Below are 23282 nucleotides of genomic sequence, written 5' to 3'. Positions count from 1 at the left end.
TGTGCTGCACCATGATATCAAACTCCTCATTCTCTCTGTCTATGTCATACAGCCTGAGTATTGCGCTCGCCACATCTGGAACATTCTTGCACTGAGAGAAGGAAACCCGAGAAAAGGAAATATGAAAAAGCACAATTTACATTTATATGTACGGTTATTAATTTATCAGACACTTTTCTCCTGTTTAAAATTTCCATTTTATAGGAAATACTATGTGTTCATTACATTAGCAGGAAGAGACACTTAGATGCAGACGTGTGATTCTAAAGTGACGCAGCGGGTTTGGCCGGGTCCTATTCTCTGGGGGGTCTGGGGTTCGCGTCCCACTTGCGGGGCCTTGGAACAGACTGGCGTCCCATCCTGGCTGTGTCCCGCTCCAGCCTTGCACCCTCTGTTGCCGGGTTAAGCTCCAGTTCTCCGCAACCCCGCTGGGGCCAAGCGGTTTCGGACTCTGTGGGTGTGTGTTAGTTCTTCTTTCCACCATGTGAACCAACATTCATCACACCAGTAGCTGCATAAAACTTTCTCAGAATATTGATGATTCCTGATCACCTTCCTGGTAACTTAGTTTTTTTTTTTTTTTTTGATAAACATTTACGTTACATTACAGGAGTAGTTGCGTAAAGGTTTATCATGATCTTAAAGTTATGGTGCATGAACATTTACACCTTCCATGAACTTAAGGGATGATGGGAGAAGTGAGTCTGGAAGAGGTGAGTTTTCAGACCCTTCTTAAATGTGCACAGAGATTCAGCAGTTCTGAGTGACGGGGGAGGATGGGAGGAGCCGGAACCAAGAACCACGGTGCTTTACCTTTTGTCCATGGGACCACCGAGCGGGCAGATGTGGAAGAGCGTAGCGGTCTGGTTGGGGTGTAGCAGATGATTATATAGCTATAATCAAAATATTTCTGATAGAAAGGAGTTAATTATTCACTGTAGAGGTCTGTACACCGGCTCTTCATCTTACGAGCTTGATAGGGTTTAGATCTCTGTTCGTTAAATCCAGTCACTTTTAACACTATATCACAATAACTGAAATCTGTTATTCAGACATACCTTAATTTATTCATAAGGTTCTTTAAAAACCTCAGGTAAAGAGAAGAAAATACAATTTAAAAAATGTTTGGACCACAACCATTGTAGCATAAGGACCCCATGTACTTAGCATTGTGCAATTATTTATATTATAGTAAATATCTATAAATACTGATACATAGTATGATGCTATTATTTGCCGTAAATGTATAAATTTCGGTCTGCTGAAGACCGAGGCAATAAGAGCCAGTTTTTTTTTAAATTTCCTGTACTGTCCCATCGACTGATACCGATTTTTATTTTTTTTTCTCAAATGGATTTATGTAAACTTTACCGGGTCTAATTACACACTTTGTTGTTTTGATTTCTTAGTGCAGAGTGACAGAATTTCTTTGAAAAATAATAGTTAATAATAACAATTGTGCAAACAGAAATCCTCTGGTTCTCCTTTTCCTGTTAACCTGTGACTGATGTTACATCTATTTCTACTCACATTCATTTTGAGATCCTCGTTTTCAGGCTCGACACAGAAGATGCAACAACACATGACATAAACTGCTACCCCACAGTCACCATCACCAGTTCCTTTGACTTGTTACATCGAAACAGCGGCATTTGTCTCATTTTTAATTATTAATTGGTATTATTTGAACTAATAACAGCACGATGGAAAGTGAACTCCCTGGGCCAACCGTGTCCAACTCTCTTTCCAACTCTCTCTCTCTCTCTCTCTACCGCTACATCACAGCAACGCAGCCATGAAATTCACACCTTTCCATCTTTTTTAAAATTTTTTTAAATCCCATCTGCGGCCAACTACGTTTGCATATTTGTTCCAAGTATATAAATCCAATACTTTTACCGCGTCATTGAGTGTGGCTGTCGGGGTCACGCGAGTGTTATGGGAAAAGAAGGCTGGGTGTGTTTGGTTGGTGAATATGATTAAATGGAGCACTCAGGAAAAACGATTGAGGGAGCAGTAGGAGGGTCAACCGGGTAGGATGTAGAAAAGAGCGTGTGTGTGTGTGCGCGTGTGTGAGCGTGAGCACATCCCCTGCAGGAGGGCCGTGGGGGCTGGGTTGCGTTCAGTGAGCCACACGCATGTATCTTTGATGCAAAATAGTGCCTCTGAGTGCCATCACGAGGGGATTGTTCAGCCACCATTGGTGCGGCTCAGATTGTAGCCGGAGAGCGAGGTGGGGAGGAGGAGGAGGAAGAGGAGGAGGAGGAGGAGGGTGCGAGGGCTTTGGGGGGGGGAGGGAGGCGGTGAGCGAGAGAGAGAGAGAATGAGAGAAACTGAAGCGGCAGCCACAGTAACAGGCAGGCTTGCAGGACGGAGGCAGGAGCGGGAGCCGAAGAGAAGAGGAGAGAGCCGCTGCGTCCAGGAACCGGAAGATGCCGAGGCTGGGAAGGGGAGGTAAGAGCAGCCCAGCAAATTTCCATCTCTGCTCATGTGATTTACGCTCCCCTCTGCTTGATGAAAGCCTTCAGCGAGGGGGGATCTGACATTCGGAGACCGGGAGGACGGAGCTTTTTCTCCCTGGGCGACGGTGCACGTCAGGGATCCGCCAGCCTGCTCGACAGCTGCTGGGGCAGGAGGATGCTGCATCTCTTCATTCCGGTTCAGCCACGTCTCCTGGCTCAGCTGGGCTCCTCTCGCACGTCCCTTAGCCCGGATCCTGCAGTTCATTAGGCGCCGGGCTGCAGGGCGACACGGCCCTCGGTGCTTCCCATCATCTCTGCCACGGTGGTGCGTGCGTGCGTGTTTCTAGGTCCTGACCGAGACTCCGAAAGCCGCGTTTCTGCCTGTGCGTCTCGTGTCGACCTCTGTGTTTAACGGTAATGGAACGAGTGGCAGGAGCCAAATCTTAATGGGAAGAGAGTGATGTGATGCAGCCGGTCAATAAACCCTGGACTCTCTTCCATACACCTCCGATTCCAAGTGCACAGTTCGGGATGAAATGAGTATGAAGCCCAGGTGAGGGAAGGAAACGCATCTTTGCATTTCTGAGCCTTTGGCACATGCAGGGCCACTCGGCATGTTTTGTGTCTCACATTTGAGCTGTGTGTAGAGGATTCCTTCGCTCGACTCCAGATCACAACGTTGTCTTATAGCCTCGAACCCCCTCCACCCCAGGCTTGGCACTTCTGCCCACTTTCCGCTCATCACCACATTGATTAAAAAAAAAAAAAAAAAAAAAAGCCTTTGCTGCCCATTTCAATGCATCTCCCCTGAAGTTGTCCTCCTTTGACCCCTTGGTGACACCTGTACCAGGTGAGCACCTTAATATTATACAATTTGTCTCTACAGTTGTGTCTCTGTCACAAGGTCAAATGATTTTTGATCTGAGTGAACGAACCCACAGAAATGATGCACAAAGTCGCCGTTATTTATGAGGATGATATGACTTACAAAGATTACATTATTATGAGGCTTCATGGTAGAAAAACACATTACTATAAATATACTGACTAGACGTTTAAGTCTTTAAATGTCGGCAGGAACAGTATTGAAAACAGAAACATTATTTTATTGCATATGTAATTTCTGCAGCTACATGCTGGGGTAGCAGATGGAGCCTCACAGTTCCTGAGCTGTGGGTTCAGATGCGGGACTGAATCTGACTCGGTGTGTGTTGAGTTTACATGTTTTAGCAATTTTTGTGTGGGTTTAGTCCAAGTGCTCCAGACCTCCTCCCAAAGTGATTCATAATTGTTGTCCAGTGGGGGTAATGGACTGGTGCCCTGTCCAGCTCTGCCTTGCACCCTTTGCTTCCAGGATTGGCTCTGCACCTCCGCAATCCTGCTTTAGGGTTAGTGGTTATTGACACATAAGGGATGAGTAATTTCCACTGAATTCCATATAGTGCATTCATCTCTGTAAATGTGATTTTTGTGGTGCCCAGTCTAGGATTTCTGAGGGAGTTTTATACTTCTTAACCAACAGCCACAGAGAGCTGATGTATTTTGTTGGATTTTAGTTGAGGCTCCTTGGCGCTAACCCTACTTACCAACTTGCCACATCTCTTAGAGAAGTTATGACACCAGTCATCAACTGCGATGAGATGCGTTGCAGATGGTGGAAAGTCACTGCTTCCCCATCTTTCATGGGCAAACCTCAGCAATGGTTGGAAGAGATTTTTTTTTTTTTTTTGCAAGTCGATTGATACTGTCAGTGTGATGGGGATTACGGTAGATAAAATCAAGGTTTGCTGGAAAATAGGAAGGTTCCTCGTGTTCATGTGGCTCAGGGTCTTCGTGGAGCGACAGCAAAGGTCAAGAGCTTCACCTCATAACATCCAGGCAACCCCTGACAAGCAGAAGGTGGGGGCACAATGGTTGGGCCGGGGGTTGATTGTTGACTGGAAGCAGAGGTTTTCTGATGGCTGAGGTCTGGGTCAAGGCTTCAGCTGGGCAAGTGTGAGGCGTCTGGCATCAGTGCAACATCAGTGCATTCCAGGATTAAGGATGGCCTCTGGGGCTTAAGAGGTCAGTTTTACAGCTTATGTTCTTGTGGCTGTAGAGTGAGTTCTGCAGCTGAATTTAACTCAGAAAAACCCATTTATTTCTTGTCAGCCAAAAGGCAAGAGAGCCGAATAAATCACACGTAGAGTACATGTCTGAGTTTCCATCTTGCTTTTCCTCATGCTAACACTCACGAAATGTTGATCAAAATGGAGTTAAAAGAACTGACTTCTAAGGCTCTGACCTCGGAAAACCTTTTGATTTTTAATTTTAACCATTAAAATATGGATAGTGAGTGTCGCTCATGAGGCTGAGGTGAGACGGACTTTGCAGTGAACAAGAACAAGAGAGATGCAGTGATACTGGAAGAAGTCTATATGGCCAAACCTGATGCTGGAGAGCATTTACCGCGGTCTTATGCCCGTTCCACTGCTCCTCTGACATCGTAGGTTAATTCAGGGTAACTTGTGCCTACAACAACCTGTTGTTTTCTCGACCACTTCTCGTTTTCACTGGTGACACCCAGTGCCAGGTCTACTGTGGCTTTCAGGAATTTTCAGGTGATACAGCCTGTAGTGGCAAATTCAACTTTTTCCAGACCTTGAAGAGCAAATAAAAGTGTTGGATTCTCTTCTGAGCTCAAATGTCAGTCATTACCTGAGATGCAGCCGTTTGAGTTACAGGAATTTGATTTCACCACGACTTACATTTAACGCCCCTACTTGGGCTTACGAGGCGTCCATGAGCTTGACGCTCATACTCTTCCAGAGTAATTGATGGAGGGCAACTGCCTTGTTGTGTTATGATAACTAATGTTGAATATATAAAGTAATTGTGTCCAGTCTGTGGATGGTGATGGAAACTCTTTGATTTCACTCTCAGTGGAACGTTTTTATTCCCGCACCTCGCAGAATTTCTGAGAAATGTAATGGGCTGTGGTATATGGGACAGCTGGTGGTGTACTGGCTAGAGCTGCTGCCTTTGGACCTAAAGATTGTGGGTTCTAATCCCCCTCCACCAATAGTACTGCTGAGGAAGGTACTTACCCTCAGTTGCTCCAGTAAAGTTACCTGGATCTGTAAATATAGTGGATCCTTCATTGAGTTGTGTACAGATGGGCCAGTTTTGAACCAATTTGCTGAAGGAGAACATTTGTGGAACTTTCACCGTTTCAGTGGCAATGCTGGATGTCTGATGGAACATCCGTCACCACCTTACTTCATGTGCCGACTGTCCTTTTCTGATGGCTTCATCCCAGGATGAGGGCAGTGGCTACGGCCAGTTAACCCCTGCTGGAGCTTATTAGGTAGTACTGGAATCTACCCACTGGACCTTGTTAGGGTGCAGAGATCCTCCAGCAGGGTGATGATGATGTTATATGCAACCTGGGAAATTTCCTGTTTAGAAGAGGTTCTTGTATGTCTGAGCGCAACGCATTTATGCACCGTTCTGGGAAATACTGCAGAGCGGAAATGAAAATTCCACCCTCCGGAGCTGAGAAATGCTTGTAGAAATATGAACTACTCCAGCTCGTCAGAGTGTTTGGAGACAATTTGGGATCGTGGCTCCAAACACTTGTGATCGCCGTGTGCGTTGGGACTAGAGCACTCGGGAGGATCTTGACAGCACTCAAGTGGAAATCAGAGGTATGTTTCTACATGAGCTTGTACATGAGCCTACCTCCCAGCCTTGATTAAACCGCCCTGGAATTTCCATTAGGCGAGAGCACTTCTGATGAGCTGTGATATGATGTAGATCGATGTCGAATTCATGGGCGCTGCGAACGTATTCACAAGAAGACACATCTACAGCAAGCAGAAATCTGTCCTCACCTTGTACATTGGACTTATGGAAATACACATATCTCATACACTGACACATTACCACACGGGTTTTTGTAGGGATGTGAATGTGCCCAAATACAGAGTATGCATTCAAAATAACATGGCATTTTTTTGATACCATTACTAGTGTCATCATGAATGGAGTGCGAGTAGAATATCTCTCCACTGGATAATTACAAATAAGGAGTAAAGACTAACAGTAGTAATAATGACGCTCTTTACACCATCAGCACTTGATCAATATTTCCTAATGAAACATTTTTACCTTTCATTTTTAGACAAAAGGAGATTTGATCATCATTCCAGCAATTCTGATAAATGAGGGCGATCTAATTGTCAAACATCCGTTCCATCCAAATATCCATGCAGTCATGGTGAAAAACTTAAATCCGCTCATGGGGTGAACTTGCTTCTTCACAACACACTGTATGTATGAGATGCATTAAGCAAAAATGTGGGAAATACTTTTTCATCATGGGAAATGAAACCTTAGGAGGCGTAAATTGTTCATTAAAGGCATTAAACCAGCTTGTCCATTTTAAATCTTTAATGAGATGAATCCTTTGCCACTCTTCCTCTGTGGAATATCACGATGTATGACGATGTGTATGAAAGAAATATTGCTCATAATACCCATGTTCATAGAATTTCCCGTCATTCCCCTGTAGAACCCTTTAGTCCAGCCAAACAAATTCTTAATGGATTTAATCCAGTGACGCTAGAGCATCGGTTTACTGTATGGAGTGTAGTTATGTTCGGAGCTGATAAAAATGGATTAATTAAAAAAAAATAAAAAATCCATAGTGGGTAATAAGAGGCAGAAATGGATTCATGTTAAAGAAAAAATTGTACTTTTCATTACAGGTTTATAGAGACCTTTTTAAACTGGTCGTTTTGAGCTCATCGCATCTGCTGTTTCCACAAGCAGCACCGTTGTGCTGTTGAGCTCTGTGTGTTGGTGCTGCTCAGAATACACACTGCCTCTGATTTACAGCTAAGGGCAGTGTCAGTCACAGTTTCACAACGCCCTCATATCATGTGTCTGGAGCATCCGTCTTTGGTGCGGTTGTCACACCACTGAGCGTGTCCCCACTGTCACTCTCGACCAGGTTAATAAGCGTCAAGTGTAAACGGCGTCCCGTGTGTGTTGGCCTGAATGAGCCAACATACCAACTAAGCTCTGGAGGGGATCCACCGCCGACTCTTTCACGCTTGATCGGGGCGAGAGAGTTAATTCACTTGAAGAGGAGCACAAATCGAAACTTCCACTGTTGTATTAATTACATTGATTGCTGTATTGCAATGTATACCTGGCGGTGGGAGGGGGCGGGGTGGCGCATGGCGTTGTAGCCCCTCGTGACGGAAACTGGCTCTTGGTACATGGAATGTCGCTTCACTTCGGGGCAAGAAGCTGGAACTGGTGTGGGAGGTCGAGAAATACCAACTAGATATAGTTTGGCTCACCTCTACTCACAGTGCTGGCTCTGGAACCAAACTCCTCAATAAGGGGTGGTCCCACTCCTACTCAGGAGTTGCACGAGGTGAGAGGCGCCGGGCGGGTATGGGTATACTCACAAACCCCTGGCTGGCTGCCATACAGTTGGAGTTTGCTCACTTAGGGTTGCAGAGAGGAAAACTTTGACTGTTGTGTGTGCTTATGCACCAAACAGCAGTTCAGAGTATTTTGCCTTCTTGGAGAAGGTGGGTGGGGTTCTGGACAGGGCCCCACCTACAGACTCCATAGTCCTGCTGGGGGACTTCAATGCTCACGTTGGCAATGACTGGGAAATCTGGCGGGTGGCGATTGGGAAGAACAGCTTGCCCGATCTGAACCTGAATGGTGAAATGTCATTGGACTTCTGTGCTGGTCATGGTTTGTCCATAACAAACACCATGTTCGAACACAAGGATGCTCATAAGTGTACTTGCTACCAGAGCTCCTTAGGCCAGAGGTCAATGATTGACTTTGTAGTCGTTTTATCTGACTTGAGGCCACATGTTCTGGACACTCGGGTGAAGAGAAGTGCTGAGCTGTCAACTGATCACCATCTGGTGGTGAGTTGGATCAGATGGCGGGGAAAACTGATGGACAGACCCGGCAGGCCCAGGTGTTTAATGAGGGTGTGCTGGGAACGACTGTCAGAGGACCTTGTCTGGAATGATTTTAACTCGCACCTCCGAGAGAGCTTCTCCCATGTCCTGGAGGAGATAGGGGACATGGAGTCTGAATGGACCCTGTTCAAAACCTCCATTGTGGAAGCAGCCAGGCACAGCTGAAGCCAAAAGCTTGTTGGCGCTAGCCAGGGCGGCAACCCGAGAACCTGCTGATGGACACCGGTGGTGAGGGAAGCCATCAAGCTGAAGAAGGAGGCCTTTAGAACCTGGTTGGCTCTGGGGACTCCTGACTCAGCAGACAGGTACCAGCAGGTGAAAAAGGCAGCAGTGGCTGCGGTTGCAGAAGCAAAATCCTGGGCATGGGAGGAGTTTGGAGAGGCCATAGAAAACAATTATTGGTCGGCTTCAAAGAGGTTCTGGAGAACCATCCGGCAGCTCAAAAGGGGTCGGAGGAGTTTCGCTCAGGCGCTGTGTTTAGCAGGAGTGGACAAACTCTGACCTCTGATGAGGACATTGTCGGGAGGTGGAAGGAGCTCTTTGAAGAACTCTTAAACCCGAGTGATATGCCTCCCTTACAGGAGTCAGGGCCAGAGGCTTTTGGGCTGTCAGAGTCCATTTCTCTGGTGGAAGTCACTGAAGTAGTTGGTAAGCTCCACAGTGGCAAAGCACCGGGACTGGATGAGATCCCCCGGAAGTGCTTGAGGCCCTGGATGTTGCAGGGTTGTCATGGTTGACATGCCTCTGCAATGTTGCATGAACCTTGGGGACAGTGCCCTTGGATTGGCAAACTGGGATGGTGGTCCCTATCTTTAAGAAAGGGGATCGGAGAGTGTGTGCCAACTATAGGGGCATCACACTTCTCAGCCTCCCTGGGAAAGTGTATGCCCGGGTGCTGGAGAGGAGGCTCCGGCCGATAGTTGAACCTCAGATTGAAGAGGAACAATGCGGATTCCGCCCTGGCCGTGGAACAGTGGACCAGCTTTTTACCCTCTCACAGATCATTGAAGGGGCATGGGAATTTGCTAATCTAGTCTACATGTGTTTTTTGGACATGGAGAAGGCCTATGGCCGTGTTCCCCGGGAAATTCTGTGAGAGGTGCTTTGGGAGTATGGGGTACCGGGGCCACTACTGCGGGCCATTCGGTCCTTGTACATACGGAGCGAAAGCTGTGTCCGCATACTTGGCATTAAGTCAGGCCTGTTCAGTGTGGGTGTTGGACTCCACCAAGGTTGTGCCTTGTCTCCACTCCCGTTTGTGGTTTTCATGGACAGGATATCAAGGCCCAGTCAAGGTCAGGAGGACATTCTGTGTGGGAGGAGGAAGGTGACGTCTCTGCTTTTTGTGGATGGTGATGTCCTTTTGGCACCGTCACATGGTTGCCTCCAGCACGCACTGGAATGGTTTGCAGCCGAGTGTGAAGCGATGGGTATGAGGATCAGCACCTCAAAGTCTGAGTCCATGGTTCTCTCATGGAAAAGGATGGTATGCCCCCTCCAGGTAAAGGGAGAGTTTTTGCCCCAGGTGGAGGAGTTCAAGTATCTTGGGGTCTTGTTCACGAGTGAAGAAGAAGGGAGCGTGAGATCGGCCACAGACTGGGAGCAGCGGCAGCAGTAATGCGGTCGCTGTACCGGACTGTAGTGGTGAAGGGGGAGCTGAGTCATAAGGCGAAGCTCTCCATTTACTGGTCGATCTATGTCCCTACCCTCACCTATGGTCATCAACTCTGGGTGATGACCGAAAGAATAAGATCGCAGATATAAGCGGCCGAAATGAGTTTTCTCCGCGAGGTATTGGGGCTCACTCTCCGTGACAGGGTGAGGAGTTCGGACATCCGGGATGAGCTCAGAGTAGAGCCGCTACTCCTCTATATTGAGAGGAGCCAGTTGAGGTGGTTCGGGCATCTGATAAGGATGCCCTCTGGGCGCCTCCCTTTGGAGGTATACCAGGTATGGCCAACTGGGACAAGGCCCCCAGGTCGGCCCAGGACCCGCTGGAGGGATTATATCTCACAGTTGGCCTGGGAATGGCTAGGGATCCCCCAGGCTGAACTGGAGGAAGTTGCGGGGGACAGGGGTGGCTGGGCCTCTCTGCTCTCCTTGCTGCCACTGCGACCCTTTCAGGACAAGCGGGACAGATGAGATGAGATGATTGCTGTATTGTTGTATTTTTGTTTCATGACTTGACTTTCATCTACATTGAAATATTGACAGGTTTTTGTCAGCACAAGTAAGGATTGAACCAGCATAGCTTTTGGAGCACATGACTTTCCTCATCCATTCTTAATGAATAGAAGTGTCAGCATCAATGAGCAGTTCATATTTCTGCATGTGTCGTTGATGTTCCAGCAGAATCTCTAAATTAACTAATACTCCAGGAGTCTAATAATTATTAAGAAATAATTATTCTTCAACCCAAACTTTCATTTTTTTTAGAATTCCCACGATCTGTCTGACTTTGGACAGTAGGGTGCTGGAAGTTACATCAAGTTGTACTCATGACTCAACAACTTCTATGGTTTCCATGGTAGGAGAGAGAATGGAAGTAGTTTACCATAGTATGTCCTCAGGTTCCCAGTGGGGGGAGAACGCAAACTCCACAAACCTTTAGCTAGATTCAAACATTCTGTTCAGGCAGTGGTTAAGGAGCACACACTCCACGGAAGGAGGCACATGTGCTCAGCAAACCACAGCCTCATGGATTTGGAGCGGAAGCCCAGCGGTGGAGCACGACACAACAGAAGAACACCGTCAGTACAGCATTTTCCCTACGACTGCAGTATGAATTAAAGGCTTTAGCAGTTTATTTACCCAGATCCCCTCGGTGAGCCGATTCTATGGCGTGGAAACACTTTTCCCAGGGATTTACACTTTCACGCTCTTCTGATTTCCTTGCCGAATCGAAATCTGCGAACACACACTTGTGTCTTGTAGTAAAAGTAGAATGCTATGCAGTGATATGAAATAGCGGAAGAGCACAGAACGTGTTCGTAGACTCACTTCATGGAATAGAATATCATTGTTTTATTGATCCCAGCAGCAGCGTCCACTCACTGCCAGGTTCATTGTGTGTTAACTGCAGTTCATTGCCTCATCTTGGATTTTCAGCACGTGTCTTTAGTCATGTAACCTTCTTAGGACTCGATGCTTTCTTCATCCTTTGCGAGTCACCTTGGACAAACGCATAGATTTTTACCAAGGGCAGAGCATTTTTTACAAATAGCTCATTACAAATCCCTGTACAGATGATTTTCTATATGTAATGGGACAATATAAATTTTTAAAAAGTTCCCTTACCTCAACGATCAAGGTGTCAGAGAGATCTCTGGGAGTGTCTTTCCGTCAGAATAAATGTCATTGTCAGGTGTAGGACAAAATGATGAGACGCCTCTTTCTAGGATGGACAGACTCATTTGGCGCAGTGGGTCAGCATGGCCCTCGCCCCTTATCGCGTCCAGATGTTGACATGAGATGGTGACCTAGGAGCTCAGAGCAGACCTTATCTGGAACTTTGGGTATTTCTTTAATTTCATTGCTGAGAACTATTGGACCTCTAGGACAATTCTTACTGTATTCCATCCCTGAAATTTAGTTTTACTGTTTTGTGCTGTTCCTTAATGATATGTAAATATTTACTGAATCATACAAATTAACTGACATGAAAAACTTTCACTGATCTCCTGCTGCAAGGACTATTTCATATGAAAAATAAATCAATTTTTGTGGAGGGGGGACAAGAAGCTTGTTTTGTTTTCATACTTTAGGAAAGTTTGGAAAGTGCATAAAACTGTTTCATATCTTTGGGAGATTTTCAGGACGTAATATTTGTGCTGCTGAGAGATGGTTGTTCATCTGTGGCAGGAACAGCAGGAAGATACTGGGGGGGGGAGGACTGCAGCTATTGCTACCTCCATCCATCCATCCATCTTCCTCCGCTTTTATCCGGGGCCGGATATTGCTATTGCTACCTTCATATTTTAAATAAAATTAATAGATACCAGTTAAATCGAGCTGTGAGGCCGCAGAAATAATTGTGCTACTTTTGCAGTTGTTCATGATGCAGTATTAGAATAATGGCAAGGCCAGTGTGTCTGTGATGAGCAAATGTTCAATAGCGCCGAACACTGAAGAGCTACGTTAAAATATTGATCATAGCTACTTTTACCGCCTTTCCGGCCCATGTGAGAATTTCCCGCTGCTGTTTTCCCTCATTGCAGCGGTCAGGATGGACGGATGAGGAGGATGGATGGGCGACAGCTGAATGGTGTTCATTCACTGCACTGAAAGCTGAATAAAAACAAGAACGATTTAAGTCGCTGTCGATGAAGCGAAAAATAAAAATTGGCCTCTGCCAGATCACTGGGACGCAATGAGCCGCAGCGATGAGCCGCTCCGCTGAACTCGCGACGACGGCCCATCTCATTATCCGTAACTTCCAGAAGTCCGTCTCTGCGCATGTTCCCAGCTTGGAAATAAGTTCTGGGAGATCCGGAAGCTCGCTTTAATCTTATTGCTGATTGTTTCGCAAAGCCGGAAATCCCACGTTAATTTTGAGCCCCGTTTCATTATCGCTCGGAATAAGCTACGGTAGCGCTCTTCACAAAGGGACGTACTGTACTTCAAAGTACTGTTTTTCCAGAGATCATTTTTGCAAGGACATGGCTGGCATTGCAGGTACGAAGCGTAAGGTTTGGGCTGCTAGCCGGAAGAGTCATGGCAACGGCTGAGACCACCAGGGGTTGGACTTGCCAGAATGTGGTGGGACCTTCCACCCATGGAGTCTGAAGGTGTAAAATAAGGGTCGTGGTCAAGAGGCAGAATACATAATCAGTGCGAAAAGCTAATTCTCCCTTTGCTAATTTCCGCAGCTGGTTCACATGTGAGGGCCGCAGCGATGACTTCATAAGCGGGCTGAGAGAAAAGGAAGAGGAGAGCCCTCGGAGACTCTACGCATCGTCCTTTTTACTCTTCATCAGCACTTCGCTTCTCGGCACAGTCCTTCGCTCTCTGCTTTTATTGCTGAGGTGTAGCTGAGCTCATCGACCGCGGAAGACATGCCGGTTCTTTCGGCGGGTGCAGGTAAACACTCCAGCGTTCAGTGTGTCGCTCCGCTGCTCATGTAAATGTGCAGCTCTTAGATGTGCAGGCCTGGGGGGCTTTCATTAATAGACCCTCGAGTACCTCTCGTCAGTCACGCTACTTTGTGGAAATGCACGTGCTCATCAACTTTATGGGCGCCGTGCAGCTTCATCGCTCTTCGGTCACTTAATGGACCGTGGGAGATTAAATGGCTTTTCCACATTTGATAAAAGCGAAACTGCCTCTGCTGCGACTCTCAATCGCAAATGGAGTCGTGTCTGACCCTCGGGTCCTTTTTTTCGCATTGCAAATACAGTGGAGGTACTAAATTTTAACAATATCATGCATCTTATGCCTTTGCAGCCGCCAAGTCCACCCTTGTAGGAAAAAAAAAACATTCAGCTGAATTGACTTGATTTGTGGCATTAAATATCTCCCTCAAATAACAGACGTAGGTAAATCAGAAGGTGGTGCAGCAGCTAAAGCCGTTGCCGTCCACTAGAAGGATCTCAGCTGGAATCCCACCTCCTGCTGTAGTAGCCTCGATCAGGGTCCTTACCCTGAATTGCTGCAGTAAAAATTACCCAGCTGTATACATGAGTAAATGATTGTAAGTTCGCTCTGGAGGAAAGCATCAGGCGAATGAAAAAATTACTACCAGCAGTCTCGTGCTTCCAGCGCATGGGACCATGGTGCACGTTTACCAGTTGCTTTACTCTGTATGATTCAGGTATGTGTTTTGTCGATTTGGCTCGCAAGCCGTTCCCTCCGTTTGTCCAGGACTGCACGAAACGCTGGCCCTGCTGACCTCCCAGCTGCGGCCCGATGCCAACCACAAGGAGGACCTGGTCTTCCTCAAGGACGTCTTCAGCGAGAGGAGCCTCGGCTACCTGATGAAGGTACGATACCATGTGTCACATCTTCCGTCCTGCTCCGGGGTGCAGGATCATGTTGCAGCTTTTAGACTTGTAGTTTATATCTAAACGCGTGACGTTGACTAACACTTTCGGGCAGTACAGAACTCGGCTACATCCTCTAAACGTGTTCTTGTTGCTGGTGCTGCTGCCCGGTGACACTTTTTATATTTACAAATTGCAATATATTATTAATATTGTCCAGGAAAGGTATTTCACTTTGGTTCACGTGGCCTGTGTTGTGCAGATACATGAGAAGCTGCGACAGTACGAGCGGCTGAGCCCGACGCCCATTCTCCACAGCGCCTCCTCCCTGGCAGAGGATGTAAGTGCAGCCTGACGGACGTGTTCGAGGCTCGAAATACTGGAGTTGCAATGTTTTCAGTCATATGTGTTAGAGAGCTGCAGCGATGAGATGTGGAGGAAAGGCGCTGTACGCTCAGTCCTGCTGAACAAAGGATTTTAAGTACGCCGGCAAGATTAAAAAAGAAAACACGATGCACGGGAACTGGCAAACAAGTGTTGTACAGTAGAACCCGACGGGTCACATATCGGAGTCAGAACAGTGTTTGTGAGCACAGCGTTTACCATCTTTCAGGGACACTTTTCTGATTACGTGCAGAGCTTGAGCTTGTTTACTTTCACGCAGATTTTTCGGCACACAAAAAAACACATGGAAGCCCCTGTGACACGGTGGTGGTGATGTTAGGGCTCCCTTTACTGGGATGACTGACTGGACGTGGGCAGAAGCTGAGATGTAGGGTGGGAATACTGATGAGATGCTGGAACACGACCTGTTTGGTCTCCCCGCTGCGGCTGTGGGAGACCAGTGGGTCCAAAGGCTACGCCAGCGGGGAAGCAGCTCATGGCAGGTGACGGGGCTGGGCGATCGTATGCTAATACTCATCTCCACGCGCATGTTAATCGCCCGAATTTTGATTAGCTGTGAACATTATGCACACACTTCCAAATATACCCCATTACGCAAAATGAAGAAAAAAGCATTCAGGTAAATATACAGTAATAAAAAAAACGCTTCTATTTGTCAGTGGATAGCAGTGCAGCGTAACTGGAATATTTGTGTTCATCATGGGCCGGCGGAGTGAAAAGGGCCTCTGTAGCCCAGCTGTAGCAGAGCGGCGCCGTTTTCGTGTGTGTGTGCAGCTAAGACTGTTGGGCTCAGTGTGTTTTTGGTTTCTTTTTTAAATGATATTCTATATCCTGTATGGCTGCATCCATGCCTGCGGAGATGAAAGCATCCCGGATGTGATCCCATTCATATTTTATGTTCTCTGTCCATTGAGCACTATGTGCACTTTCATCTGGTGTAGCACCTTCAAAATCAAGGCAATCCCATCATTTGTCAAGGTGCATATTATTATTATTATTATTATTATTATTATTATTATTATTATTATTATTATTATTATTAAGGGGGGTGCGGTGGCGCAGTGGGTTGGCCCAGGTCCTACTCTCCGGTTCTGTGTTGCCGGGTTGGCTCCGGTTCCCCGTGACCCCGTATGGGACAAGCGGTTCCGAAAATGTGTGTGTGTGTGTGTGTGTGTGTGTGTGTGTGTATTATTATTAATCCTCTCAGTCAAATTTCAACTGGTTCCTCATGAATTCTGATCTCAACAAGGGACCAGAGAAACTCACTCAAGCACTTTGTGTAGGATATGTGTGGTTCCCATCAGTCAGATCTTATGAACTTCAGAGGCATTTGGTTGGTCTGGGAGCATCTCTACTTTGCTATAGAAACCCTTCTTGAGAGATCCTAATGCTCCCACCACTACTGGTACAATGCTGGTCTTGACGTTCCACATTCTTCCTACCTCAATTTCCAGGTCTTTTACCTGCAAAGTTTTTCTGCCTCTTTCAACATCATCATTATTATTATTATTATTATTATTATTATTATTATTATTATTTCTTTTCCAGTTTGCTCAGTATGCAACTGGAGCATCTGGGGTTAAAAACCCTCATGAATGGTCCAAGGTTCACAACTTCAGAAATGAACCACTTTGCAAACGCCTTCCACCCAAAGTTCCTGGGTTGTGTGTAGAGGAGAACCGCTCCTGTGGTGCCTCTATACGTTCGAGGCCCGTGCAGCGAGCTGCTGTGTGCCGTTGGCAGGTGGCCGAGGAGCTGCAGAGCGGACCGATGAGCGGCGATGAGAAGGAGCTCCTGCAGCTGCTGGCGGCTCCACACCTCAAGGTGCTGCTGCGACATGGAGACGCCCCCCCCGTCCTCCCCCTCGCTCACAGCCAATTTCCACAGGCACACACGATGACACGATATGAGCCGCCGGAGCAGTTAAACGAAACGGAGTCTTTAATTGTGTAGCACTGCCAGGGACGGTCTTTGTTTTATCTCCCCGTAAAACTGCTTCTTTTCAGTAGATTAAGCAAAGTGCTGTAATTCAGGAAAGATTAGTCGCTCAGAGCAATTATGCATAATTGTTTGTTTTTTTTAAAGGGACAGGAAGAAGAATTACTTTTTTTTTTACATTAGAGCCTGTTCCTGATGACTGTGCCCTGGAGTGACATTCCAGGAGTTATCACACATCTGTCTTCCTCCTGCTCCTCCTCCTCTCTGCTCTTCTTCCTCCACCGTACAGGCAGTGCTCTCGGTGCACGACACCGTAGCGCAGAAGAACTTTGACCCCGTCTTGCCCCCGCTGCCAGACGAGCTGGATGATGAGCTCGAGGAGGAGTCTGTGAAAATAGTGCGTCTGGTTAAGAATAAGGAGCCCTTGGTGGGTATTGGACTCATTTTGGCTTTTTGAGAAGAAGGGATTTGGAAAGCAGTTCTAGTGCCATCTGTCGCCATTTGTGTTCTCCCAAAGAGCAAGGAAAAGAAATTAGGGTAGAAAGAAAGAAAAGAAACATGGTAGAGCAGCTCCTCAAGTTACAAAAGCAACTTTGGTGGGATGTGAGTTCATAACAGGAGTTTGACACTTTCACCATAGAGCTGTTGCCTTTGCACCTAGAGGTTGCAGGTTCAAATCTCCACCTCTGGCTCTAGTACCCTTGAGCAAGGTACTAACCCTAAATTTCTCTAGCAAAAATTACCCAGATGTATAAATGGACAAATTATTCTGGGTATATTAACATATTTAGTAGCTTTGGGCAAAAGCATCAGAAAAATGAATAAATGTAAATGTAAGTCACAGTCAATGAAAACTACTTATGCAGAGGTCCCTCGGTTATTTGCTAGTTTGCTTCTGCAAAAACCTCAGAAAAATTTAACAACACAAAATACTCAACACAAAAGACTTATTTTATTGTTTTTATTGACTTAAAGCTCCATTAAAATTTAATTTAAAATGACAGAAAAAGAAAATACCATCTCGCACCTGTTGTTCAATAAATCTGTGCAGTGTCTATCATCTTGTTATTGATCACAGACAGACTCTCATGAGCTGCAAACACCACAAAAAGGAATTCCACTGACATTTATTACTTTATTTCACACTTTGTTATTAGAAAAAATAAATTAATTGAACTGATGTAATGAGTAATATTTAATGCAAGGTCAGGGTTACTAGAGCAGGCAGTGCGGGTCCAAAGGCAGCAGCTCTGACCTCAACAGGATTTCCCGGCCTGTGAATGAAGGTAGTTCCCCGTCCTGTTTTGGTTCGTATAGATGTGTCATCTAACCGAGGTCTTTAAAAATGGATAAGCAAAGATAATTTGAGAAAAAAAAAAAAAAATCTGAAAAATGTAGCCTATCCATCAACTGTATCTTTGACAATCAGTAACTCAAAAATTTGAAATGCAAGGATGTTTTAATATATTTACATGTACTAATATATATATATAATATAAATGTATTAATACAATCTTTGAGTGCTCTATTTATTTTTCAACTTAGGTGTGGAATTATTGGCTGAATGCACAGGTACTTTATGCTGGGGAATATAACAACTCAGCAGATGGGGTTTAGTTCTATTTGACAATAGTCCTGCTGTTTAGAGACAAATTTATATTGCAAGAAAACAGAATTTCCATAGCTCATTCCATCCCATTCTAGTAGATGGTTTTGTGACAGAAGGCCCCTTTTATTCCAGGGCGCCACCATCCGTCGAGATGAGTCGACAGGGGCGGTGGTCGTGGCCAGGATCATGAGGGGAGGGGCTGCGGATCGCAGCGGTACGTGACCCTAACGATCCCGTAGTACTACACGTGCTGTTTAATATAAGAACTCTTTTGAAAAAATTACACAACTAAGATTATTAGAGAGGTTCCAGTTGTTTATGTAGATTTCAAGATGATGTTTTCATCTAAAATCAGTAAAGAATTTTTACAAGATACAAGCAGTCTCATGTAAATGTACATGTCCCTCTCACCTTCAAGTGGAATGTATTTCTACCGTAAAGGAAAACAGGAGGAGCAGGGGGTAACTGGTACTTTAGTGGTTGGAGCGTCTGGCTTTGGATGCAAAAGTCACAGGTTCAAAACCCACCTCTAGCTGCAATACCCTTGAGCAGGGTACTTACCCTAAAATGCTTCAGTAAAATTGCCCAGCTGTGTAAGTGGGTGAATTTATTTATAAATAAATTCTATAAATGGTTCAATAACTAAGACCCTTTGGAAAAAAGTTTCAGATAAATGACTATGCGTGGAGAACAAACCCATGTGTAGATCCGTACAGTACGCCGAGTAATAAGTAGGGGGGAGAAAGAAGAAAACAAACAAAATGTGTAGCCACTGGAGAAAACAGATGGCACAGCATCAGAGCAATGAAAAATGCTTTTTAATCTGAGCTTTCCAATCCTGGAAGGGCTGACGTGACTGCCTCTCTGGGCCAATCTCTGCGTAAGTGGCTAACAAAAAAATCTGCCGTGACAAAATGAAATGGTGGCTTGCACAACGAACATATTCCTCGACGCTTCAGAGACATGTTGGCGGACTGGCCGTGGAACTATGACCTCTGCAAAGGGAAAAGAGTTTATGTATGTCTGCTTCTTTTGTTGTATTCCTGTTAGCAAAGTAAAGATGCATTAAGTGCATTTACACTGATTACGGAAAAATTGCTTCTGATGAATACCTGGAACAGTTTGACCGTTGCCCTGTTTACAAGCACACACCACACAGCCAACATATGTGGATACGTCATAAAATACCCTCCATTAAACTTGGTATTTGTAACAAATGGAATAATGTAAATTAATGGAGTAAACAGGAGAACCGAGTCTGAGTCAATGTGTTTTGAGACCCTTTTGAACATTCAGAGGATTCAGCAATTCTGAGTGAAAGAGGGAGATCATTCCACCACAAGGAAGCCAGGAATGGGACCCCCTGAGCTTTTGAATTTGGACTTCTTGTGTGTGGGGCTACCAAGTGTGCAGAGCTGGAGGAGTGTAGTAGTCTGGTTGGAGTGTAACAAGCAATCGAGTCCTGTAGGTATCAGGGCAGAGATCCATCGATAGTCTACTACGCTATAAGCAGAGTCTCAAATTTGATACAGGTAGCTAATGGACAGAGACGAGGGGGGGGGGGGATACATGGGAACATGACTCACACATCAGCTCTCTGTGCCAGCTGGAGAGGTTTGATGGCGGAGGCCGGAAGGACAGCCAGGAAAGAGTCGCAGTCCAGGTGGGATATCAGCGTGGCCTGGACCAGGAGTTACGAAGAGTTTGTTGTGAAATAAGGGCAGAACCTGTGGATGTTATGCAGGAGGAATCTGCAGGAGTGGCCCATGACCCAGTGTGTTCGTAGAAGTGGAAACGTGAGTTGATCGCTGCTCCCAAGCTCTTAGTCAACGAAGTAGGTGAAACAAACAAGTTGTCCAGTTTGATAGAAAGTTCTAGACAGGAGGATGGACCAGCTGGGAGGTGAAGGATCTCTGTTTTGGAGAGGTTGACTTGTAGGTGGTGATTAGTCATCACCGCAGACATGTCTGGTAGGCAGGCAGTGATGTGTGAGCTCTGTAGCTCCAGGGGAAAAGAGAGGAGGAGCTCGGTATCGTTGGCATAGCGGTAGTAGGAGAATCCATGGGAGGCGATGACAGGGCTGATGGAAGAGGTGTAGATGGAGAAGAGTAGAGGGCCCAGTTCTGAGCCCTGTGGAAGTTGAGATAGGCTGAAGAGATGACTGAGAACCACACCAGACCACTTGGAAGCATCTACCTGATGGGTTTCAGTGCAGTTCCTCTGAGGCCAGGCTGCCCAAGAGAGGAGAGTAGAATGCCGTCGCTGTCGAATGCTGCAGACAGGTCGAGGAGGATGAGGACGGAGGATGGCCGACAGCGGAGCGGGAGGAGAGGGAGGTCACTCTAGACGACCGGAGAGCATCTGATACTGCAAGGAAGCCAGTTTTGGCGGAATGTCCAACTTTGAATCCAGACTGAGATAGGCATCGAGGAGATCGTTCTGGGTGAGGAATACAGAAAGCTGGTTGTACGCTGTACCCTCAAGAGGTTTGGACAGAAAGTGAGAAGAAAGACCGGCCTGTAACCCTGGAGCGAATTTGCTTTCCGGGGGAGTCCCTTTAAGAGTCGGTCTTCTCCGTGGTTCCGGTAAATCCGTAGAGATCTCTTCCGTGCTGCGCAGTAAAGGAAAATTAAAGCTCATATTTTATTGATTCTATTGCTCGTCCTCCCCCTTGGCTTTCGCTGTTGTGGTTTTCACTTTCAACGCAGTGGGACAACATTAGGTTTCGTATTCCGCAGGAACATGAACCACGTCGTCATGTAAAGTGGTGGTGATGGAGTATGCAAATATAACACACTGGACTGCGATACTTAATCCGGAGACGACCGGTGCGATGGATTTTTTAACAGGGCCTGTAACCTCAGCAGTGCGTGACTGTTCAGAGCAGTTAACCAATAAATCGCTGTCGGCCACCCGACGACGGCGCGGAAAAGCACACCTGTCGAGGGCCCTCCTGGGTGTGCCCTGTGCTCCCCTTGCAGGCCTGGTGCATGTCGGTGATGAGCTACGAGAAGTGAACGGCATCCCTGTCATCCACAAAAGACCGGATGAAATAAGCCAAATTTTGGTATGAAGGCTTTTTTGCTTGTCATTTATTGCGCTGTTGTTATTGTATCATTAACCATGTATACTTTAATTGAAACATTTCATGGCTTATTAACAACTGTCATCCAAAGCAGATCTCATATTACCTTTTTTCAGTGGTGCAGAATGAAAATATATCGGATTGATTCTACGCCCTGAGTCTAGAGCGCAGAACCAACCACGGTACACTGTGTTTAAACCCACACTGCAAATGTGTGCAGAGCAGTAGTGCTTGTGGTGCGACAGGCATCAACAGAACAAACTGTATGTGAAACAAGTTCTTCATTCTTGATGATATGAATATGCTGTAAAAAGCCCTGTGTGTCTCAGGGTTGATTTTTACCCTGTTTATTCCGAGGCTTCAGTAAAAACACACAGAACTGGTGACACCACAGTAATACTACAGTATAGAGAGGAATAAATAAATGCATAGGAAGGTAAACATACAAACAAGCTGTATATTTGTTGTACATTTTGAATAGAAATGAACTATTTATAAGCACATATCTGTGACCGTGAATATGTACGTGGATATTTATATACGACTAAATATTTACAGCAGTGTGATGTAACGCATACAAATGCAGACGTCCAGCGGAGAAACAATGACATTTGTTCTAGTTTCACCGGGACACAGCGGGTATGGAAAAACACACAGCTACTGTATACCTGCCAAAAAACATGAATATTTTCCTAATGAACACGCTGGTGAATTATCCACCGTGTTTGAGCTCCTTTGTTGTCTCGCTCTTGCAGTCGCAATCCCAGGGTTCCATCACCCTCAAGATAATTCCGGCAATAAAGGAGGAGGACCGGCTGAAGGAGAGCAAGGTACAGCGGATACGGCGCACCTGCTTGGGCTGGACAAAATCCTGTCTTCATGCAGAAAAAATCCATAGCAAACGTATTATAAAATGCATAATGGTTTTATTTCATTTTTTTTTAAAAAAAACATTGATTAATGGATATTTTTTGCCAGGACATACTGTCAGTTTGTCTGCATGTTGCTTCTTAGGTGTACATGAGGGCACTCTTTGACTATGTCCCCACTGAGGACAAGGCCACGCCCTGCCAGGAGGCGGGGCTTCCGTTCTCAAGAGGCGACATCCTGCAGGTTGTGAGTCAGGACGACCCCACCTGGTGGCAAGCCAAGCGGGTGGGCGACAGCAACCTGCGAGCCGGTCTCATCCCCTCCAGACACTTCCAGGAGAAGTAAGACTCTTTCATTGGTTTCATCAGTGTCACGTGATCACTGGTGTAAAACGCTGTATAATAACGTCCCGCTCTTGGCTCTGCTCACCACCGTGACCTCGCGCTAAGGTCATCGCCTATTGATGCTGAGCGAGAGCGTTAACACTAAACCGGTAATTCAGAGATCCTTACTCCGAAATTATTATTATTCTTTTTTATTGATGCTCTATAGATTCACTTGTAGCTACTTGAAACAGCAAGAGATGACTTGCATCACATTTATTTATTTATCAGACGCTTTTCTCCAAAGCGACTTCCAATGAACTCTATGTAGTGTTACCAGCCCACACACCTTATTCACCGCGGTGACTTACACTGCTAGATACGCTACTTACACCGGGTCACTCATTCATACACCAGTGGAATTGAATTGTGACTTGTGGAATCTGAGAGTGATTTGAGAGGACAGAAAAGAAGTGGTGGACCAAGACTGACGTGGTGTGTCTCCAGAACACAGTCGAGGAGGTTACGTGTAAAATTTGCTCTGAATTACTGGAGAAAGACGGGTCAGAAATAACAAGAACGGGCAGTTTTTGTAGAAACCATAAAAACCAATCGG

The 23282-nt window shown here is 46.0% G+C and overlaps 1 protein-coding gene across 4 annotated transcripts in view; it reads left to right on the top strand.

The window, feature by feature from the left end:
• Positions 1-1765: 1765 nt before the first annotated feature.
• Positions 1766-23282, top strand: part of LOC108919275 (MAGUK p55 subfamily member 3-like) — a 31694-nt gene continuing 10177 nt past the window's right edge. For 2 of the 4 annotated variants that reach the window (XM_018727145.2, XM_018727169.2), the window contains exons 1-10: positions 1766-2454; positions 13327-13537; positions 14297-14436; positions 14699-14776; positions 16585-16665; positions 17069-17206; positions 18521-18602; positions 21370-21455; positions 22229-22303; positions 22488-22684. In XM_018727145.2, the coding sequence (XP_018582661.1) occupies positions 13513-13537; positions 14297-14436; positions 14699-14776; positions 16585-16665; positions 17069-17206; positions 18521-18602; positions 21370-21455; positions 22229-22303; positions 22488-22684 (902 nt within the window). In that variant the 5' untranslated portion in view covers positions 1766-2454; positions 13327-13512. The remainder of the gene's footprint in view (positions 2455-13326; positions 13538-14296; positions 14437-14698; positions 14777-16584; positions 16666-17068; positions 17207-18520; positions 18603-21369; positions 21456-22228; positions 22304-22487; positions 22685-23282) is intronic. The other 2 variants (XM_018727154.2, XM_018727162.2) reach the window with 2 other exon arrangements.

The sequence above is a fragment of the Scleropages formosus genome, chromosome 20, assembly GCF_900964775.1.
Source record: "Scleropages formosus chromosome 20, fSclFor1.1, whole genome shotgun sequence".
Classification (NCBI taxonomy): Eukaryota; Metazoa; Chordata; class Actinopteri; order Osteoglossiformes; family Osteoglossidae; genus Scleropages; species Scleropages formosus.
This window is presented reverse-complemented; position numbering and strand designations above follow the sequence as displayed.